Below are 18,886 nucleotides of genomic sequence, written 5' to 3'. Positions count from 1 at the left end.
TCAGTTTCAAAAGACCTGTCTACAAGTGTTTGCACCTGACAGGTGAGGCTGCTGAAGACAACTTTGTTTGAGGGCAAGAGACGCTGACCTGCAGCTGCACTGAGAATTAAATTTAAATGTGCTCAATCCATGTTTGCAAAGTCATGAGCAAAGTGCTCGGCATAAACTTTTATCTGTACAAGTGCTGGCTTAGTGGAGCTCTTGGAAGCTGCCTCAGGCAGATATTTTAATTGGAATTGAGCATCCCAATCCCCCAAAAGCTTTGGAGCCCTCAGCTGTGTTTTGAAACAGCAGCTGCTCTTCTAGGACTTCTGGCTCTGCTCATGCAGTTGGCATGGCAGACAAATGTCTGAACAATTTATGACTTTTGAAGTGCTGCACTTGTGAGAAATGCTGTGCATTACTGTACAATAAAATTCTTGCTCTCAGGATGTCTTTTTTGTTTTCCTGCAGTACTATTTTTTATATGCTCCATATGAGATTACCTTTGAAAGTATAATTTAAAAGATTTGGTATTGTCTGTTAAACAGTTCGTGTCTATCAAGTGTTATAATTTATTATGTAAATAATGGGATTTACATGAGTATGACTAAGTTCACTGGTGTGTAGTACAGCCAAGGTAAGGAAACATAATAATGCCATTTATTTGCCCTTTCCATCTGTATATTAGTTTAAATGACAATACTTTAGGTGTTCCATTAAAACAACAACAACCATCTAAAGTTGTATGAAATGGTTAAGAATCCCCTAATCAAAAAAGGACCACATGTACAATAACCTTCAGGAGCTTTTGTTCATTTGTTTGGATTCGTTTTGGTGTTTGTTTCAAAATCCGGTAGAATAGTGGGATGTAATACTGTTACTGATACTTTTTTATTAAAACTATCCTGAAAGTTTAAATGATGTTGCCAGGTGCTGTGCAGGTTAGGGAGTGACATGCAATGATTTTGATATTCTTTTCTTCATATTCCAGCTCCATGGAGGGCTTCTTATTCCTCCTTCAAACACTGGCATCCCTTGTGCTCATGGCTCATGGGTTAGTGACAGATCTTCCTGAGGGGTGCTTTTCTCTGTGCTGCTGCTCTGATGCAGTACTTCTTTGAATCTGATTAAGTAGAAATAAGGTCTGACCATTGGGAGGGGAAGAAGAGTTGGAGCAGGGTGAGATTTGCCCAAAAAATAGCAGGATCTGAATTCTGAGCCTCTCTGGATTTCCTGCATGCAGACTTTATTGCTGGTGTATGCCAGCACCAAATAGGTGACCTGAGGCTGGGATGTGGAAACACAGTAGTGCCAGGCTGCTGTGTCTGCTAAAGTTTAGTTCCAAGTTGGAGGGCTGTTTGTGGGATTCCTGTGATGCAGAAAATGAGCCACTGTGCTAGAAAGGAGTTGACTTAAGCAGGGCTGCAGGACTTTGAGGGATCCACTCCTCCCTTTGCTACATTTGGTGCCCATTTCCAGCCTGATTTGGTACACTGCTGTGTGAACTGAACAGGTGAACACTTAATCCTCTTCCACTAAATTCACCTTCACTTTGAAGCCCCGTGGAAAGTTGGAGGCTACTGCCACTTCCCACCTCTTTGCTTTTCTGTTCCCCTCTCCTTCAGTTATGGAAAGGGATCTCTTCCACAGAGACACAACTCAAATTCAGTTTTGTGAGGAAAGAAAACTGGTGTTGACCTTCCTTAAATTTAAATTGACCTGTAATCAAAAGAAGGTATGTTGTGCTAGTTATTTTTAAATCTAATATGTTAACTAACTTTTAAAATATATCCACCAGGGAAAAGCTTTGTGACAGGAGAACTGTTTTAAAAAACCTCCTGTTCCATAAAAGAAAATTAAATCATTTCTGCCAATTTTATGAACCGTAACAAATGCCTTAGTTGCAGCTGATGCCAACCCTTATCCTCCACAAAGTAGGTTTCTATTTTTGGCAGTTTAAAATATTTGGTACAACTGACTGCATTTTGCACTGAAAGAGAGTGTGGCACTGTCATCTGTTTCCTTCAGGGAGCTGCAACTGCAAGCATCAGTCTGAGAGCCATTCAGTCATTACTTCATACTTTCCCCTGAAATTTCCTTAAGGAGCAATATGGTGCAGAATGTTGCAGAAAATGAGAAGGCTTTCATTATATTAAACAAATAAAATGAATACATTTACCTAATAATGGACTTATCTCTGAAGACCAAAGTCTGTGGGTATTTTCCTCAGCCATAGACTGAGTATGCACCAAGGAACGTGTACAGAGGAATTTTTCAGTGCCTATCTGAAATGAGCACCTCTAGACCTGAGAAAAGCAAAGATTTTGTTCCTCCCTTAGCCTCAAGTGAAATTTCTTCCTGGGCAGCAAATACAGTGTTGATAATTTTGTGTAGATTTTGGCCCAAAAATCTTTTGTAGCATCATAATGTTAAAACACAACCAATCTAGACAGCAGACTTATGCTAGAATTGTTAATGCCATTCATCTGGGAGTTTTGGGGGTTTTTTTAGGGGGGAGTGCAGTTGTTTTATTTCAAGTTAGTGCCGTGTTTTGGGCTATCTCTTTCAGTTCCCTATTGTGGGGCAAGAATAAGCAGAAGGGAGTATAATCTGAATGCTTTCAGGAAATCCTTTGTCTCCAGTTTGCTCCTCTGCTATTTCAGAGGGATGAGTAGAGATGATAATCGACCAGCCTGATTCATTTGCCTTCATTTTAGAGAGTAAGCAGTTTTCTTTCACTTCTGCAGCTGCTCCCAGGAATAGCCAGCTGACGCTTTTTCCTCATTCAGTGAGGTGTCAAATCTCTCACAAAGCAAAAAACCTGGTTAAGATCTGTAAGGTCTGGTGGAAAACCAAAACCAGTCACAGCAGCAGTGTTTTTGAAAAATATGAGAGTTTGTTCAGGTGGGAAAGGTTGGATTCATCTGGAAGGATGTATATGGAAGAGGACCAGATTCTGTCAATGCATCATGCCACCTTGCATCTGTCCAGCAGGTCCCCAAACTGTTAATTCTGTGAGATTTTAAGAGGATCCATTTCTAATTCAACTCAGCCACCTTTATGTATAGCTGACAATTGAAGTGTGAGATTCCCAGGGTAGAGAGATGAGTAGCAGACTTGCCTTCTACCTGAGATTTGGCAGGGTGTCCAGCCTGCTTGAAGGGAAGCAGTGCTTCCATTTCAGATTTTCTTCCCATTTTCACACTTTTTATTTGAGAAGGCACACTCTAGGACACATTGCTCACCTGGAGAACTGTGATAATATGACTTTCCTGCAGCAATGTGAGAGACACCTTGTGTCTGGACTGCAGGAGAGGTTCAGGCAAAATTGGAGTTCTAATGTAGGGAACATTGTATTCTGTACTAAAAAGAATTTTAAAAAAATTGTATTCTGATCAAAACTATTAACACTGTGTTTATTCCAGATGAGTGTAATTGGCTGAACTATTTCTCAGCTGATTCTTCTCACCTCACACATCCAGTATCATGGGTCTGTCTCATTTCAGGAGTCCCTTTCTTTCTAAGTTTATCCTTACAGAAAGATGAGGCTGCATGATGACTTATTGAAGCCTTTTTGAGTACTTCATGCAGCAAATAAAAAAGACAGAGAAGGCTTTTTTACATAGTGATAGGACAGAGGGGATTGGTCTTAACCTGAAAGAAGAGAGATTTAGATTAGCTGTTAGGAGATTTTTTTACTGTGAAAGTTGAGACCACTGAAGGCTGCTCAGAGAAGTTGTGATGCCCCAGCCCTGGAAGTGTTCAGTGCCAGGTTGGATGGGGCTCTGTGAGCAATCTGGTCTAGAGGAAGGTGTCCCTGCCCATGGCAGGGGGGTTGGAACTAGCTGATCCTGTAAGGTCCCTTCCAAACCAAGATGATCTATGATACTGTAAATCTTCCTTGACTGAGATAAAATTTCTGCTTGTCTCCTTCAATCAATGATGTATTCTGTTTATGCTTAACCAAACTGTGGAAACTTGATCCCAAAACTGAGAAAGTTCTTTGGTTAGGTACAACACTAGAATATTGAAAAAGATCCACTGTTCACTACTACCAGATTAATTCTCAGTGGAAAAATTACGTGCTTGGGTAATGCAGTTTAATATATTTTAGCATGACAAGAGAAATTGCTTGCTTGGTATTTGGGCAAAGCAGCTTTAAGTTCTTCTGGATACTTTCAAGAAGAAAGAAACAAAACCATTAACAGAACATTTTTCTTAATCTCACAGCTGTAGCTGTTAGTTCTTAATTAGAATTATATGACAAAATGTGTTCCCTCATAAAAACTTTGGTTAGGACAACTGCACTTCTGGCTTGTGTTGAGGTAGTCCAACATCACTGGATGGTCTGTAGGGTGTTGGTTGGCAGGAGCTGCCCAGCCCCACAGTCCCACTGCTTGTGGCTCATTGTGTGGTGAGTGTTGGCAGGCTAAACTCCAAGCAGGAAAGCAGAGCAGCTTACCAGTTTGTTCTATTAAATGAGGCACAAGGAAAACAACAGAAATAACAGAGTGCCACCAACAGTGTGGTGGAATTATTAGATGCTTTTTCAAAATTGACTTGCTTGTAATGCCTTATTACATAAGTAATGAGCGTATTACCTGATGTCATTTTTTCCGAGTTTATAGAGATTAATTTTAAGGATCCTGAAAATGTGTAAATGAGGAGAGCTAGCACATTTGCTGATTTTTTTTTTTGTAATTTTTTTTTCATTTTTCTCTTTAAGTTTGTTTTTTTTTTTAAGCCAGCCAAGGTATTTTTGGGAATAATTCACTATGTATTTTACAGGGAGCACCATGAGTACTTACCTATCTAGAATAGTTCTCTTCTCCCTAATGTGCTTCGTACTTGTCCTTTTCTGTTATCATACTCTATGTATTAAAGTATTCTTTATCTTTTTCAAATATAAGGGGATGGTACTAGCACACACCATTTCCTGTCAGTTATTTATAATGCTACATCTGCCAAGTCCTGGCAATAAATAATTCATGAGATCTCTCATCAGAAACCTTGAAACTCATGTTACATTGTCATTTGTAGTTGTTCCATAAATAAAAGCTATAAAAATACTGTGAGATTTAGACTCTTCTGGTTTGTTGCTGTAGGGTCTTTCATTTAAGAGTTCCTGGTGGCAAAAAGAGTGATTCGCTTTTAATTAGTTTTATCTGATGAAGGGTGACTTCTGTTTTTCTTGTAGTTTCTATTTATGTCATATTCCTCACAGTACTTCCCTGGCTTTTTATATTGTTTTTAGTTTAGTTACCTTATTATTTTTACTTTAGGGAGGCCGCGATTTACACCAAACACAAAACCTTGAGTTACTGAGTAACAAAAGAGTTTCATATTAGAGATCTTCATTTTTAATGTCTTATTTTTTGCTTCATAACCTACAAAATCTATCCTTTTAACATAGAACATTTTCTGTCTCTGATGACAGAAGGTTTTTTGCTAAATTGTAACTATGCTATGGTTATGCACTGTGTGTATGCAGGAAAATATACATAAAAATTCAATGGAGGATGGTGTAATAAAAATTGTGTTTTGTTTAATGATGTTGTTTCCATCAAAATTAAAAAGAATCTTATCTCTCTAATGATACATAACAAAGTGTCGAGATGGAACCTTGGTTATATTTCAACATCAATTGGGTTTTGTCTTTTTTTCTTATAGCCTTCTTCTTCTTGAATCTCTCTTAAAAATTCAGTTATTTGGAAGAAATAAGATCTACATTTGGATTTTCTGTTTAAGCAGGACAGCTGGGAAATTGTGGAAGGACTCCGGGGAGCAATGAATTGTACCCAGGAGCCACAGAAGCAGGAGGGCTGCTTGCTGAAAAAGAGGAAATGGCCTCTGAAAGGCTGGCACAAGGTAGGAAAGGAATGTGCATCTGAAAGCTTGAGTGGGACTTATTTGGTGTGGTTTTCTGACAAAAAGGTTACATAAAAGCAGAGAAAGTTTTCTCCAGAGTAATGGAAGCAGAGAGGATGTGTTTGTGCTATTTTTCTGATTGTGGCTTTTTCTTTTTGTGTATGTTTTGTTTGGTTTTAATTCTCTGCATTTCTTTTACAGAGATACTTCTTTTTGGACAGAGGGATTTTGAAGTATTCTAAATGCCGAGCTGATGTAAGTGATCTGAAACCCATTAAGGCCATTACAAAGTAACAAGGATCCAAAATAACAAAAATTCCCTACTGTTGGCAACGACAAACAGAGTTTTCAGTAGTTCTAAACAGTAGGTTGAGAGGGGAAGAAATGCTGATTTCAGAAGGTAATATTTATCCTTTTGCTTTCATCTGGAGTGATTGTGGTTTTACTTTTTACTTTTTTGCAGATAGAGAGAGGAAAACTTCATGGCTGTATTGATGTTGGACTTTCTGTCATGTCTGTAAAGAAATCAACAAAATGTATAGATTTGGATACAGAGGAGCAGATATACCACCTGAAGGTAGGTCTTCAAGATTGTTATAACCTTGCTCCCAAACTACTGCCATTAGCTCTGTAGCTTGGAGCACTTTTTTTTATAGCAAGAGGTTTCTCAATTGCACTAGTAACTTTTTAGTCTCATCAGATTAGTTTGCACTTAATAATGGGAGAGGTCCTATGGCACTGTTTTAGGGCCCAGAATCAGTAACCGTGTTCTGAACAGAAACTTTGAAGATGCCTCATGTTTAGCAGTGCTTTTTTCCTTTCTTGCACAAATTTTTTTATTTTCAGTATCTTCATCCTTGTCTTATCTAGAAGACATGCTTCCCGTGGTCAAGTATGAGGATTTCTGCTTGCAGAATAAATTGTTTTGAAATACATCAAGAAAATAAAATTTCTGTTTGTAATTAATTAAACACTGACCTAGCTTTAAGTATGGTAGTTAAGAAATGATAAATGTGAGGGGCTTTATTCAAATTTTAAGGGTTTTTTTAATCTGTAAGTTGCTCTAATATTGTGTTCTGCATTGGAAGGCATAATTACTAACTGTAGTTTCTTTTTTCCCTGACTTTATCTTGTGATTGATTTTCTGTCATGCCTAAGCTCATAGAGTTTGCATTTTGGTAGGAGCATCCATAGAAAAAACTTTCCTGATACTTTGCCAGTAAAGGTCAGCCAGGCTAGATGTCTGATGAGCACAAAATTCCATCATTTCTTTGTTAGTTATTTCGAATGTGAATGTCATCGGCCCTGAAATTTTGTGCAGGTGAAGTCTCAGGAGCTGTTTGATGAGTGGGTAGCAAAGCTTCGCCACCACAGGATGTACCGCCAGAACGAGATCTCCATGTTTCCTCACGACGCCAACAACATTTTCTTCCCCGGGTCTACTACCACGGACTCTGTCCCAGGTTTCTGTGACTCTGCACCAGGTAGAAAGGTAATAGTTTTTATTTATAAATAATGAGCTTCCATAAGGAAGTAAATTAGTCTAATTTGTGTTCATTAAATAAAGAGCGTCATGGAAGTTGTTGGTGGCACTTAAGTTACGTTGTAAAATGTCAAGAGGAAAATTTATTATTTATTGGTTTACACTCGAGCAGTTTCCTTTATTATGTTGTTAAATTTTTAGTAGTTTTTCACTATTTTAATCCAGTAAATTGTACTTTCACAGTGAATTTCAAAACTGTATATTGAGTTAGAATCCTCATAATTTTTGGGACATATATCAATATTTGTCTGATATGTCCTGGTGATTATTAGTCACAGAAGACCACTCAGCTAGGTTTTTTTTTTCCCTTTAGCTTTTTGCTGTGTGTCCTTTAGCTTATAAACCCTCTCCCATTTTACATGAATGAAGCTGACTACTTAACTAAGGAGTATGTAGGAATTATGCAAGAACTCACTATTATACAAGAAATTATATAGACAAGGAATATATATTATACATATGTTATACTATTTATATATTATATATTATATATTATATAATATTGTATATAATAATATACATTAATATTAATATTTATATATTTATATTATGTTAATTTATTTAGTATATTATATATTTTAATATATTATATCTAAAAGGAATTATACTGGAAGACCACTATTTATATTTTAACTGAGGCAGAAGCTTTACTCAGACCAATCCAAGGGCTGTGCTGTGGGTGGATATGGGGTCTGGATGGGTCCAGTCTGCAGTGTACTTCTCTTTTGGTAAAGTCTGTGAATTAGTTTCACAAATGGCCTGACAAATGCTCAGTCCAACCCATAAATGACCTCTTTGCAGTTTCATGGAAGATGCAGGGTGTTCTGTGCCTGAGCACAGCCTCTGTGCCTGGAGCTGTCTGTACATTGGCTGGCTGACCTTCACCCAAAGCAGCTCTTCTGCTCCAGTGTAGAATCACTGGTTGCTTTTGAGAATCAAAAAAAAAACCCCAAAACTGTTCTGTGTTACTACAAGTGAGATGTAGTAACTGTTTCTGTCAGCTCCAGAATGACTCCTAAGCAGCTGTGCCCTTCTTGTTCTCCTTCTGCCCAAGGCTTGCTTTTCCCTGGTGGAATTACTTTATGATCTGAGCAGGCTTGTTCTCCAATACCCACCGTTCCTCACCTTATCCTGTGAGTGAGAATGAGTTGTAGCAAACACGGACGTGTGTCTGAGCAGCTTTTTGCTCGTGGTGGAGCAGGATGGGGGTCAGGGTGAGTGGGCAGCTGAAGGAACAATAACTCACCCTGCGGTAACCAGGCCGCTCTGCAGAGAATTGTCTGCAGCACCTCGTGTGCCAGCAGCAGCTCCAGGGCTCTGACAGCCTGCTCTCCTGACAGCCTGCTCTCCTGAGGCACTGCCTGCCAGGGAAGGGCAGGTCTCCCATGGACATTCAGTTATTTTCTCCTGAAAGACAGCAGGGATACAAGCAGGGGAGAATATCAAGGGCAGAAGTGGAACATAGCAAAGTCTGTGGTATATTTATGCTGGTGCCCTCAAAAAAAAAAAAAAAAAAAAAAAACAAACCCAAAAGCCCACACCAAAGTAACCTATGTGATCAGCGTATCTAAAATCTATTGCTTACTGTCAGGAAACTAACCATTTCTTCTTTGGCATGAAAAGCTTTAATTCAGACTATTAATCCAGATTTGCACTGCAAAGAAGCCCTACTTATTTTCATGTGAAAAATAGAAGGGGATAGTTCTTAAGCTGCAGTTAATCACCTTAGCTGTGCTCAAGCTAAATGGAAGTCTGCCAATTTACACCAGCCTTAGCTTGGTGTTAGTTGATATCACTCCAGCACTTAGGTTATTTTGAGAAATATATATCAAGTGAAATTTGAGTTGCATTTTATTTGCTTTTAGCAGCACCTGATTGGTTTCCACATTTTTTTTTTATTGTTGTTGAGAGACAGGTGTAGTTATCTACACATGTTTATGTGGAATTCCTGGATTCTAAAGCTTAACTGTGCTGATCCAAAGCAAAACTATGAAAACTGGAGCTACACAAGCTCTCTCTTGTCTGCTTCTTGGTAATCCCTACTTCCTTCTTTCCTCATGCTCACCTCACTTATGTATTTGAGTTCTGGAAAAACTGGTTAGGTGAGGCCAATTAATGAAGAGGTAAACGTGAAATTGGTTCACAAAATGCCAATATAATTGCCCATCATTAAATTCAGTTTACTTGTGCTTTTAAAGGTGCTGATATTATTATTTGGATATATATGTGTGTGTGTATGTATATGTCTAAATATATGACTAAAGCTGGGACAGCTTTATGTAGGAATAAGCCAGCTAAGCTGCATTGATTAATTTAAAAACAAGTGTGCTCACTGATGCTTACTGCTATTGCATACTGACAAAATACCAAATGGCATTACATGGATGGTGTATTTTATTTTATTCTGAAACTCAGGTTGGTGGTTATGCTGTAAACTTAAAAAGGCCAACTAAGAAACGTGCAGCTAACTGAGATGTAGATGAAGTTTCTTATTAATAGATTTAAAATTACTACTATTGGAGTTCTGATATAAGGTGAGCAGCAGGTTGTAACAAAGTTTGTAAATTGCATGCTTCAGAGAAGAGCCAAACAATTTAGTCAGCTTTATTCATGACCATAAGTAATGTGGCTGTGTAAAGGCACTAGGACGAAACAGTTTAAAACTGATTATTAACAAGATGTTGACAAAGCATGTGATTTGTGCATCTTCCTACCTGGGTTTTTTTGAAAATGAAAGGTTTAGTAAGCTGTACAAATAATTAGGTATTTGAATGGCTATTATTTGTAGTTAGGTTAGAGAAGAAAACAGCATAGTAATAGTACTAGTACTGGGTAAAAATTTCTTGCCATTGGAAGCTATATAATTATACTCCTCAGTTAGCTCTTATGCAGAATTTCCATCATGTTTTGGAGCATCTGATGATGAGTACTGTTGTAATTGAACTAATGTGGAAATGTTTACTGAGATGTTGTCAAAGGATAGTTTTTACCAAGATAAGGTTTATGGCCATCCCTGTATTAAGGACTGTTGAGCTAAATTCATGCTGAAGCCTTTCAAACTTGTGTAAAATTTTAAATGACATCTAGCGTCAAAATTTTAAATGATATCTTGTTTTTACACAGAAAAATAGCATTAACAAATGTGTTTGTTACATCTCAGCTACTTTTGGGGCTTCTTTGGGAAGCGTGGAGGAGGAACAGAATGTCTGAATTTGGTCCTCTTCAGATATAGTACTTTGATTATTTTACACAATCAATAGGTTGGAAGAGACCTTCAAGATCATTGGGTCCAACCCATGCCCCAACACCTCAACTAAACCATGGCACCAATGCCACATCCAGTCTTTTTTTAAACACATGGTGACTCCCCCCACTCCCTGGGCAGACCATTCCAGTACTTGATCTCTCTTTTAGTAAAAAACTTTTTCCTATAATCAACCTATATTTCCCTTGGCGCAACTTAAGACTATGTTGAGTTGACTTAACTTATGCATAACTTTGCCCTTCCTCAAAATTTAGTTTTCAGCAAATTTTCATGGTTCCTTGAGTTTTTCTGCTGTTTGTGGACAGCAGTTACATTAGTTATCATGCCATTGTGCTCAATGACTGTATACCTAGTCCAGATCATACACTTCTTCCCCCTCCATGTAATTGATGCCTTCAGTCCTTGTCCATGATCATGGTCCTCAACTGCTGGTTGTCAGAATTTGTGCATAAAACATTAAAATATTGTGTGTTAATACTTCACTCGTTCTTCTTTGGAACAGGCAGGCAGCTTGACCAAACAGAATTCAACATCAACTGGAGGTAATTTGTCATTTTCTTTTTCGAGTAATGAGTCAAGGATTTCATCTTGGCTACAGTCTTCTGAAGACATGGAAAAATGCTCAAGAGGTAATTATATTTTAAGAAAATTGAAAGTAGCCTAATATTTTCCCTAGTTTTCCCTTAACAATGAGAGTATTATACAGTAAGTAGTCATTGCTGTTAGAATTTTCTCTGAAACTGGAGGGAGGAAAGATGTGGTTGTCAATTAAGTGGTTACTCACTTTTTTTTTCAAAAGAACTGGTAATTTTGGAAGTGGGGGTATCAATTGTGGGCAGCTCTTCAAGAAGCCAAGAGCATTTCAGTACATTTTCTTTTATATAGGAACATCATGTTCAGTAGTAAGATTTGAACATCCAAAACATAGTAACTTAAAAAGCACTAAGTCTTTGTACTTCAAAGTCACCTTCTGCTTTCATGCTTTACTAAGAGCAGGAAGATCTTTCTCATGTTGGCAATGTCTATGTGATATTTGTTTTTTAAATTTCTACCTACCAATGAGCTTTGTCTCTAATGCAGAGGAGCCTCACCTCTAGGTCTGAATGTACAATTCAGTGTTGATGCCTGTGGCATTGTTACCCTCACCATGAGGAGCTCTGACAAATCTCAAACTGCAGAAATTGTTACATTATTCTCATTTTTCTGCATCCAGCTAGGAGAAGATATCATAATCATTATACACACCACATAGATGCATTTCAATATTTTGAATTTACAATAATTTTATCCAGCAGTCTAATGCTTTTAGTCAATGAATAACTTAAGCTAGCTGCAATCAAAATAGGCTTAACCTCCAAAGAAAGAAAACTGTCAGTGTGTCTGTTACTTTAGGGCAACTGAAAACATTCTCTTGTTCCAAACAGACCTCTCCAACTGTCACACATATTTACTGGAAATGAACCAGCTGTTACAGAGCATGGATGTTCTTCACAGGACATATTCAGCGCCTGCTATAAATGCTATGCAGGTTTGTTGTTTAAAAACAAAACCAAAAACTATTTTCCCTTTCAATTCCAAAAAATAACCCCAAATCCTAAAGAACTGAGGTGTTTCTTAGCGTTATTGGATTTATGGCAGTCTCTATTGCTTTTGTCCTGTGTGTTGTTAAAAGGTTGGACCTTTTGAAAGCCCAAAGAAGGAAAAGAGAACACACAGGAGGTGGCGATCCAGAGTTGTTGGGAAAGAGGCTAAAGGAATGTTACAGGTAACTTCAGTCCTTTCAGAGCCCACCTTCCTCCAAACCTTAGTTATTGATCACTTCTTGGCATGACCACTTAAGGAAATATGAGTCCTTTTTAATAGAGTCCTGTGTTAGCTCATTTTAAGTGGTAATATCTCAGACAAAACACAAATGTGGTGTCATTGATATCTGTAATAAATATCTGTCCTGTTACCTTCAGACACTGGTTGTGTTTTTTACCCATTGTCAGTCTTCTCTAATTTGTTGGGGTTTTTTGTTTTTTTTTTTTTTAATGAGTACAGATTTTTGCAAATTCCCTAGATAGCTTTGTGCACATTTGCATCCAGAGGCCATGTGATTAGATACTTATAAGGGGGGGAAATAACCTAGCACATGTAACAGATCTCAATGGGCTTGTTTTTTTGAGTTTGGGAATCTCCCATTATGGCACCTTGGGCAAAGTTATATCTCTGGTTTCATTTGCCAGGTGTCATCCATTCAAAGTTTCAATTGATAATTGACAGTCATTTTTTTCGTTTTTGGTGTCTCCAACATGGAATCCAAGTGGGTGCAATAAAACAAGATTTTCTTTTGTTTATAAAACCATCACAAATTACTATCCTACTTGCAGGTGCCTTCAGTATTTTCTGCCCCTATGAGACTGCATGCTTCCAATCCAAACTTATCTACAATAGATTTTGTAGAGGAGAAAAATTACTCTGATGGCTCTGAAACATCATCAGAATTTACTAAAATGCAAGAGGACTTATTTCACGTTGCACATAAAGGTAAATGAAATTGTCTTTTATAAATGGTTTTATATCATCCCAGTTTAGATAATGATATGACTTCGGAGAATGCTTCCTGTTTATTGTTTAGAAAACACCCTTCCTTTAATTTTCTTGAGGAATTGCAAGTGTTGAGATCTGGAGTAGTTTGAAAAAGGTGGCTTAATCCCCACTTTTTACAGTTTTTATTTAATAGAAAACTACTCCTTATTTTATGTGCTAAAAGCCTAAATTGTTTAATTTGTTGCCAAAAGGTAAATTACCTAAAATCAGCTGCTAGAAATACATACAGCAGACTTTACTCTCTTGTGCTTGCATGCCTATTTGTGCATAGGGGCACATTTATGTTTCTATATTCTGTGTGCTTCACTGTGGTTCAGAGTCAACATTTGTTGGTGATGCAAGGGTTGCTATGGTAGTAACCTATTTTTAGTGAATACAGGAGAGTAAATCATGCAAAGCAGCCAGAGGGGGAGCTTGACTAGAAATATTTCTTCCCTCAAAATCATTTTTCATTTAGCAATGCTTTGTTCCATCACCCTCTTAGCAGAAACATTTTTATTGTTTAAGTGATCTTGGTGAGGGAGGCACTTAAGCATTTATAGCTGAAAGGCTTTTGGGAGGATTGGCTTTGTCCCCTTTGGCACAGATAATGGTTGATGGTATCAATAAGCATTCTTTGCTTGCTGCTCCCCTTTGGTGCTGATGTATCTTGATTCTGTTATGTAAGGAATGTATGCAAGTAGTAAACTTCATAAAGCCAATTACAGTCAAAACTGACGTATGTTTTCCTGAAGAAGAGAAGAAGTGAGGGTGGGATGCAGTAGGAAAAGCTGCTGTTAAGCAGAGCAAAGAAATCACCTACTCAAGATCATCTTACTGGAATTGCCCAAGACAGAAATTTTGGTTAGATTGATCCACACATTTGAAGGGACAATTAACTTTGTTGTAGTGACTGCAGAATCATTTTACTAAGAGGATAAAGAAGATAAAGAATTTTTCTCTTAAGTTACTTCATAGCACCCCTGTTCCAAGAAAAAGTAGTGGAGAAACCTCTTGTGTCACTTTTTTGATACAAATTGCATAAAATGTAACATCAGTCATTTAGTAGGCAGAAATTCTTGAAAAGTAAAGTTAGTATACAAAATATGAAATGCCATTGAAGGTCACTGAAGATTCTGGTCATGTTGTCTATATATAAAAGAAAGCCTAACAGAATAGATCACAGTGGACATATTCCCTTCCCCACCCTATGATACTGTTAAAGATTTATTTGGGTAGTATAAGAATAGCTTTGGTAATGGTTTGCAGTATTGGAATATACCTTAAGAATAATTTTTCAGAAGACCAAGTTGGGTTACATAACTACTGAGTGAAATGATGAAGATTCAGGTTAACTCAGAGTGGATGATCAGGAGAGAGAAGTATTAGGAATTTCTTGTTTGCCCTTCTCATGCATCCATGCTCAGATTTTCTATCATTTTCATTTCCCTGTAAAGGAATTCATTTTGCATTTGCAAGTCTCATGGCTGTATTACAGGGCTTGATTAGGTCCTCAGAAGTCCTCTAATGCTCCAGTCAGATGAGTGTTCAAAACCTACACCAACAAGTACTGCTCAAATAAATTTTTATTCCCTGTGATTAAAGAGAAGATGCAATGTCGTAGTGGTGAAAAAAAATTCTAAAAGTACATTTCCCCTATAAACTCCCCTGTAGTGATGTTAAAATTGCATGATCTGTTGTCTGATTTAAATGTATTGGGCTGGTGATAGTGCCTCAGGAAGGAGCAGAAGTAGCAGCACAGCATGCACATCATTCAGGATCTGACCCTTTGAGTCACTAAATCATCTAACAAGCTGAAATTTCTCTATCACAGAAAGAGATAACAAAACATAATACCACAGTTGACTTGCTTGTGGGGAAACTACTAACCCTATAGTTGTTGCACAATATGTGTTAGAACTGCCTTTTTTTTTTCCCTATTTGATTTTTTTCCTTTTGTCTCTTCTTCTCTCCCCCACTGAAATTTATAGAGGAATATGGAATAGACTCATGACCATCTGAAGATTCAAGCTAATTGGGAAACAAAAGCAAGTGAAGAGCAGATGTGGTTAGTTAGCTTTGTTGCCATCTGTCACAAAGAATCAGAGGAATTTTGGCTGTGGCTAATATAGTCAACACAGTAGCCTTCACCATAAACATGTCTCCTACGAAAAATCTGCCCTATAGCCTTGATTAATATTTCTTGGTTTTAGTAACCCACTCTGGATCTCTCGAACTAAATTCTTGCTTCTGTCACCATAAATGATGCTTTATTGGAGTTTTATGTAATTGGTGTGTATACAATTGGCTGCTACTGTTTTTAACTGTCTCTTTTTATGAAATGCTTCCAGTTTACTTCACCTTGAGGTCAGCTTTCAGCACCATATCTACAGAGAGAGAAAAGCTGAAGCAGATGCTGGAGTACGATGCATCCTCATCTCCATCTGCACAAATAGTGGGCTTGAAGAATGCCTTAACATCTGTAAGTGACATGTTGAAGCTCACAAAGCTTCATTGTCATCAGATACTACTTTTAAATTTTAGAGTAGTTAATTTGTTTCTTTAGTGTCAGCTGTGTGCTAAAATTTGCAGAATTTAATCACAGTAAGTTATTCTAGATCACATTTTTCAGAGACTTTGCTAAATGTTAAAGGTATTGGCAAATCATTGGAGTTTGATAGATGGATTGATTTAGGTATGTAGTCTAATTGTATCATTTGAGATGGAGAATCAGAGGGCTGCTCTGTGACTATGAGTATGCTTTCTTTCTGAACATGCTACTACTCACTTCTGATGGGTTGCAGGTTTCCTTTTCCTTTTCTTTACCTAAACAGCACTCAAATATTCTGTATATGACTTGGCATAAAACAAAGGTGATGGTGGCTGAATGCACTCAGCTGTCCCTTCTAATGCACTAGAGCTTCACCATGCTGCACCGAGACACTGCAAAGCAAATTCAAGTACAACTTGCTATATTGACTTCCAGCCTCAATTATCTCTCACTCCTCTAAAAGCAGCAATGGAGCTATTAGGGCAGAGTTCTAAATGACAAAAGATTGTGCTCTTTAAAAAGGTAGGGGTCTGGTTGGTGTGCTTTATGTAATTGGTAGAGATCAGAACTTTTCAGCTTGGTCATGCTTAAAAATGACAACAAGACTGATCTGATTCCAGGGCAATGAGGGCAATCATTACCAGGGTCTTAAAATTTCAGAGTTTATTACAAACACCACATCAGGGGCAGGGAAGACTCTCTGGCACTGATCAGTGTGATGTAGATTCTCTCTAGAATTATTTCAGTATGAAAACTTCCCTTTGCTTTACAAAAGCTGCATGTGATCACAGTTTTTAAGAGTATGACATGCCTCTTTGCCTGGACATCACAGAGGCTGTGATGTCTCCACAGTGTTTATAGAAAGTTGAAGTTGTGTAACAACTCATTCACTTGCACTTCTTTTGTTTTTGGCTTTCAGATTTTCCACTTATGATATTTGAATAGGTGACTTTTATTTTTTCAGTGTTACTTGTTTACCATTTTTTATCAGAAAACCACTTTTAAGATTGCTGAACTTAGTGAACACTCAGCTTAGCATGAATTATTTTGTTTTCTGGGCAGTGAAATGTGGTTGTCCATCTTCATCCTGTACATGTCTAAAAAACAATTCTGTTAAGTTTTATCTGATGTTTGATCAGTCTTGTAGCCCATCCAGAAGTCATCTGTGAACCTTGGCTGTTTCAGCAGGGTAATCACCTATGAGGGCTCTTTTTAATCTGCAGATCTGTAAAGTCTGTTTTGCTCCCATCAGCCTGGCAGTGGAAGAAAAATAAGCAGCTTTAAAGTGAATAAACCACCACAAAACTAGCACATCTGCCTCTGCTTCCCCTCATTAAGATAGTAGCCTTGACCTACACACATTCTAAGTAAGGAAATACAGAATGGGAAAAGATACAATATTTCTGGTTTGGGGTGGAGGAAAAGCCAGCAGAAAGAAGAAAACATTTTGTAGCAAATAATGAAAATGGAAAGTTGTCATTACAGGTGAGCTATTTTGCACTTGCCTGATGAGGATTTAACACAGTGCTGAGCATTTGACACGGTAGGGATATATAAACCTTTATGGCAAATTCAGACCACATATAGCTAAAGCCAGAAATAAGTTTTCTCCCCTCCATCATCACATTGAGCTTTCCGGCTTTCCTGCACCCAAGATAATTTCCAACACAAATTACTGCCAGGAGCAGAAGCATTTGTGGGATAAAGTGTATGTGTAAACAGCAGGGTTCTCCACATCCTGCTATTGATTCAGATCACTAAAATGGGATGTAAGTCTTCAATACTGTCCCAAAATTAATAATACAGTCTTTTATTTTAGAGACCTTTTCATTGCAGAGTTAGGCTCTCTTCCTACAAGTCTACTCTAATTGACATCTGTCTATCAGATGCACCCAGAATAATTAAATAACATATAACAAACATGAGTCTGCAGTAGAGGCTTTTTATTCTGACCATTGCCATTATAATCTGATAGGACACAAGTTGTACCTGTTACCTGTGTGAATTTATGTCTTGTTTCTCTGTCATTGAAAGGCAAAGGAAACTGCCAGTATGGGAAAATCAAATGGTTTTGGATGTGGCAAGAACTAACGTTGAGTGAGGCTATGTTGGAGATGGGAGTGAAGGAAAGGAGGTGTAAAAGAAAAATATCCCTGCCATCTTTGACTTTTTTCCTCCACTGATGTCTCTGTTTCCTCACACTAGAAAAAACAGTTTTAATTTGACAGATAAGGAATAAGGTTTGAAGCATTTATAATAAAGGATTTGCGGAACCAGTAAAAAAGGGATGTGGTGGTGTTTTATATTACACTTTAAATAGTCTTTGCCCCTTTCTATACAATAAAGCCCCATTTGAGTTAGCTGAGAGAACTTTATATCCCCAATATTTTTGTTAAATGTTCCAGGCAATAGCACAAAACACAGATCTTAAAGACCGGTTACGCAGAATACATGCCGAATCTAAGATCATTGATTCAGCATCTAATGCAAAATCAAGCCCAGATTTGGTGAAGGTGGGTATGGATTTCCTCTTTCAGTGATGTCCTGTTCCTCCAGCCCCTACACCTAGACAGTGCTGCATAGCTGCCTCTTGTCTGTTCTTGGTGTCTGCCCCGTGGTGTGGTGTGTTAGCAGAGCCAGTCTGCTTTCCTGGCTGTGAGTCATCTCTGGTGATGCATTGTGTGGTGTTTGGTTTCAAAGACTTGCCTTGTGAGCAGATTTCCTGAGCACATCTTCCATTGCTTTCTGCTGCTGGTTCCTGGTGTTCTCCCTCGCCTGCTTCTCATTCAGCATGTACAGAGCTGCCACCTGTCACCCTTCGTGCCACTGTTTCTCTTGCCCATTTAATTCTTTGTTAAGTTATGTAGATCTTCTGTCACCCATCCAAGTGCTGTTAGCCCAGAATGTTGGCTACCATTGTGGATCATGTAAGGTTTAGAACGATTTTCAGACATTTCTATTAAAGGATCAAAGTAAATGGGACATAAAAGAGCCCTTTCAGCCATTTAGTTGTCTTTGTGTGAAGCCAGGGACTCTTCTACATCCAGTTAGCTGGTTTGAGATTCCACTGATGTTCAGACAGTTTTTTGGCTCGCTGCAGAATGCA

General features: G+C 38.0%; 1 protein-coding gene across 3 annotated transcripts in view; it reads left to right on the top strand.

Moving 5' to 3' along the window:
- The window catches only part of OSBPL3 (oxysterol binding protein like 3), an 84,149-nt gene that overhangs the window by 41,316 nt on the left and 23,947 nt on the right, over window positions 1–18,886 (top strand). The window contains exons 4-13 of one of the 3 annotated variants that reach the window (XM_058817716.1): window positions 5,731–5,850; window positions 6,052–6,105; window positions 6,314–6,427; window positions 7,172–7,342; window positions 11,161–11,287; window positions 12,083–12,186; window positions 12,331–12,423; window positions 13,031–13,187; window positions 15,581–15,711; window positions 18,186–18,293. In XM_058817716.1, coding sequence (XP_058673699.1) covers window positions 5,731–5,850; window positions 6,052–6,105; window positions 6,314–6,427; window positions 7,172–7,342; window positions 11,161–11,287; window positions 12,083–12,186; window positions 12,331–12,423; window positions 13,031–13,187; window positions 15,581–15,711; window positions 18,186–18,293 — 1,179 coding nt within the window. The remainder of the gene's footprint in view (window positions 1–5,730; window positions 5,851–6,051; window positions 6,106–6,313; window positions 6,428–7,171; window positions 7,343–11,160; window positions 11,288–12,082; window positions 12,187–12,330; window positions 12,424–13,030; window positions 13,188–15,580; window positions 15,712–18,185; window positions 18,294–18,886) is intronic. The other 2 variants (XM_058817872.1, XM_058817795.1) reach the window with 2 other exon arrangements.

The sequence above is a fragment of the Ammospiza caudacuta genome, chromosome 1 (genome assembly GCF_027887145.1).
Source record: "Ammospiza caudacuta isolate bAmmCau1 chromosome 1, bAmmCau1.pri, whole genome shotgun sequence".
Classification (NCBI taxonomy): Eukaryota; Metazoa; Chordata; class Aves; order Passeriformes; family Passerellidae; genus Ammospiza; species Ammospiza caudacuta.
Note: the sequence above shows the minus strand (reverse complement) of the source record. Positions and strands in the feature narration are given on the sequence as shown.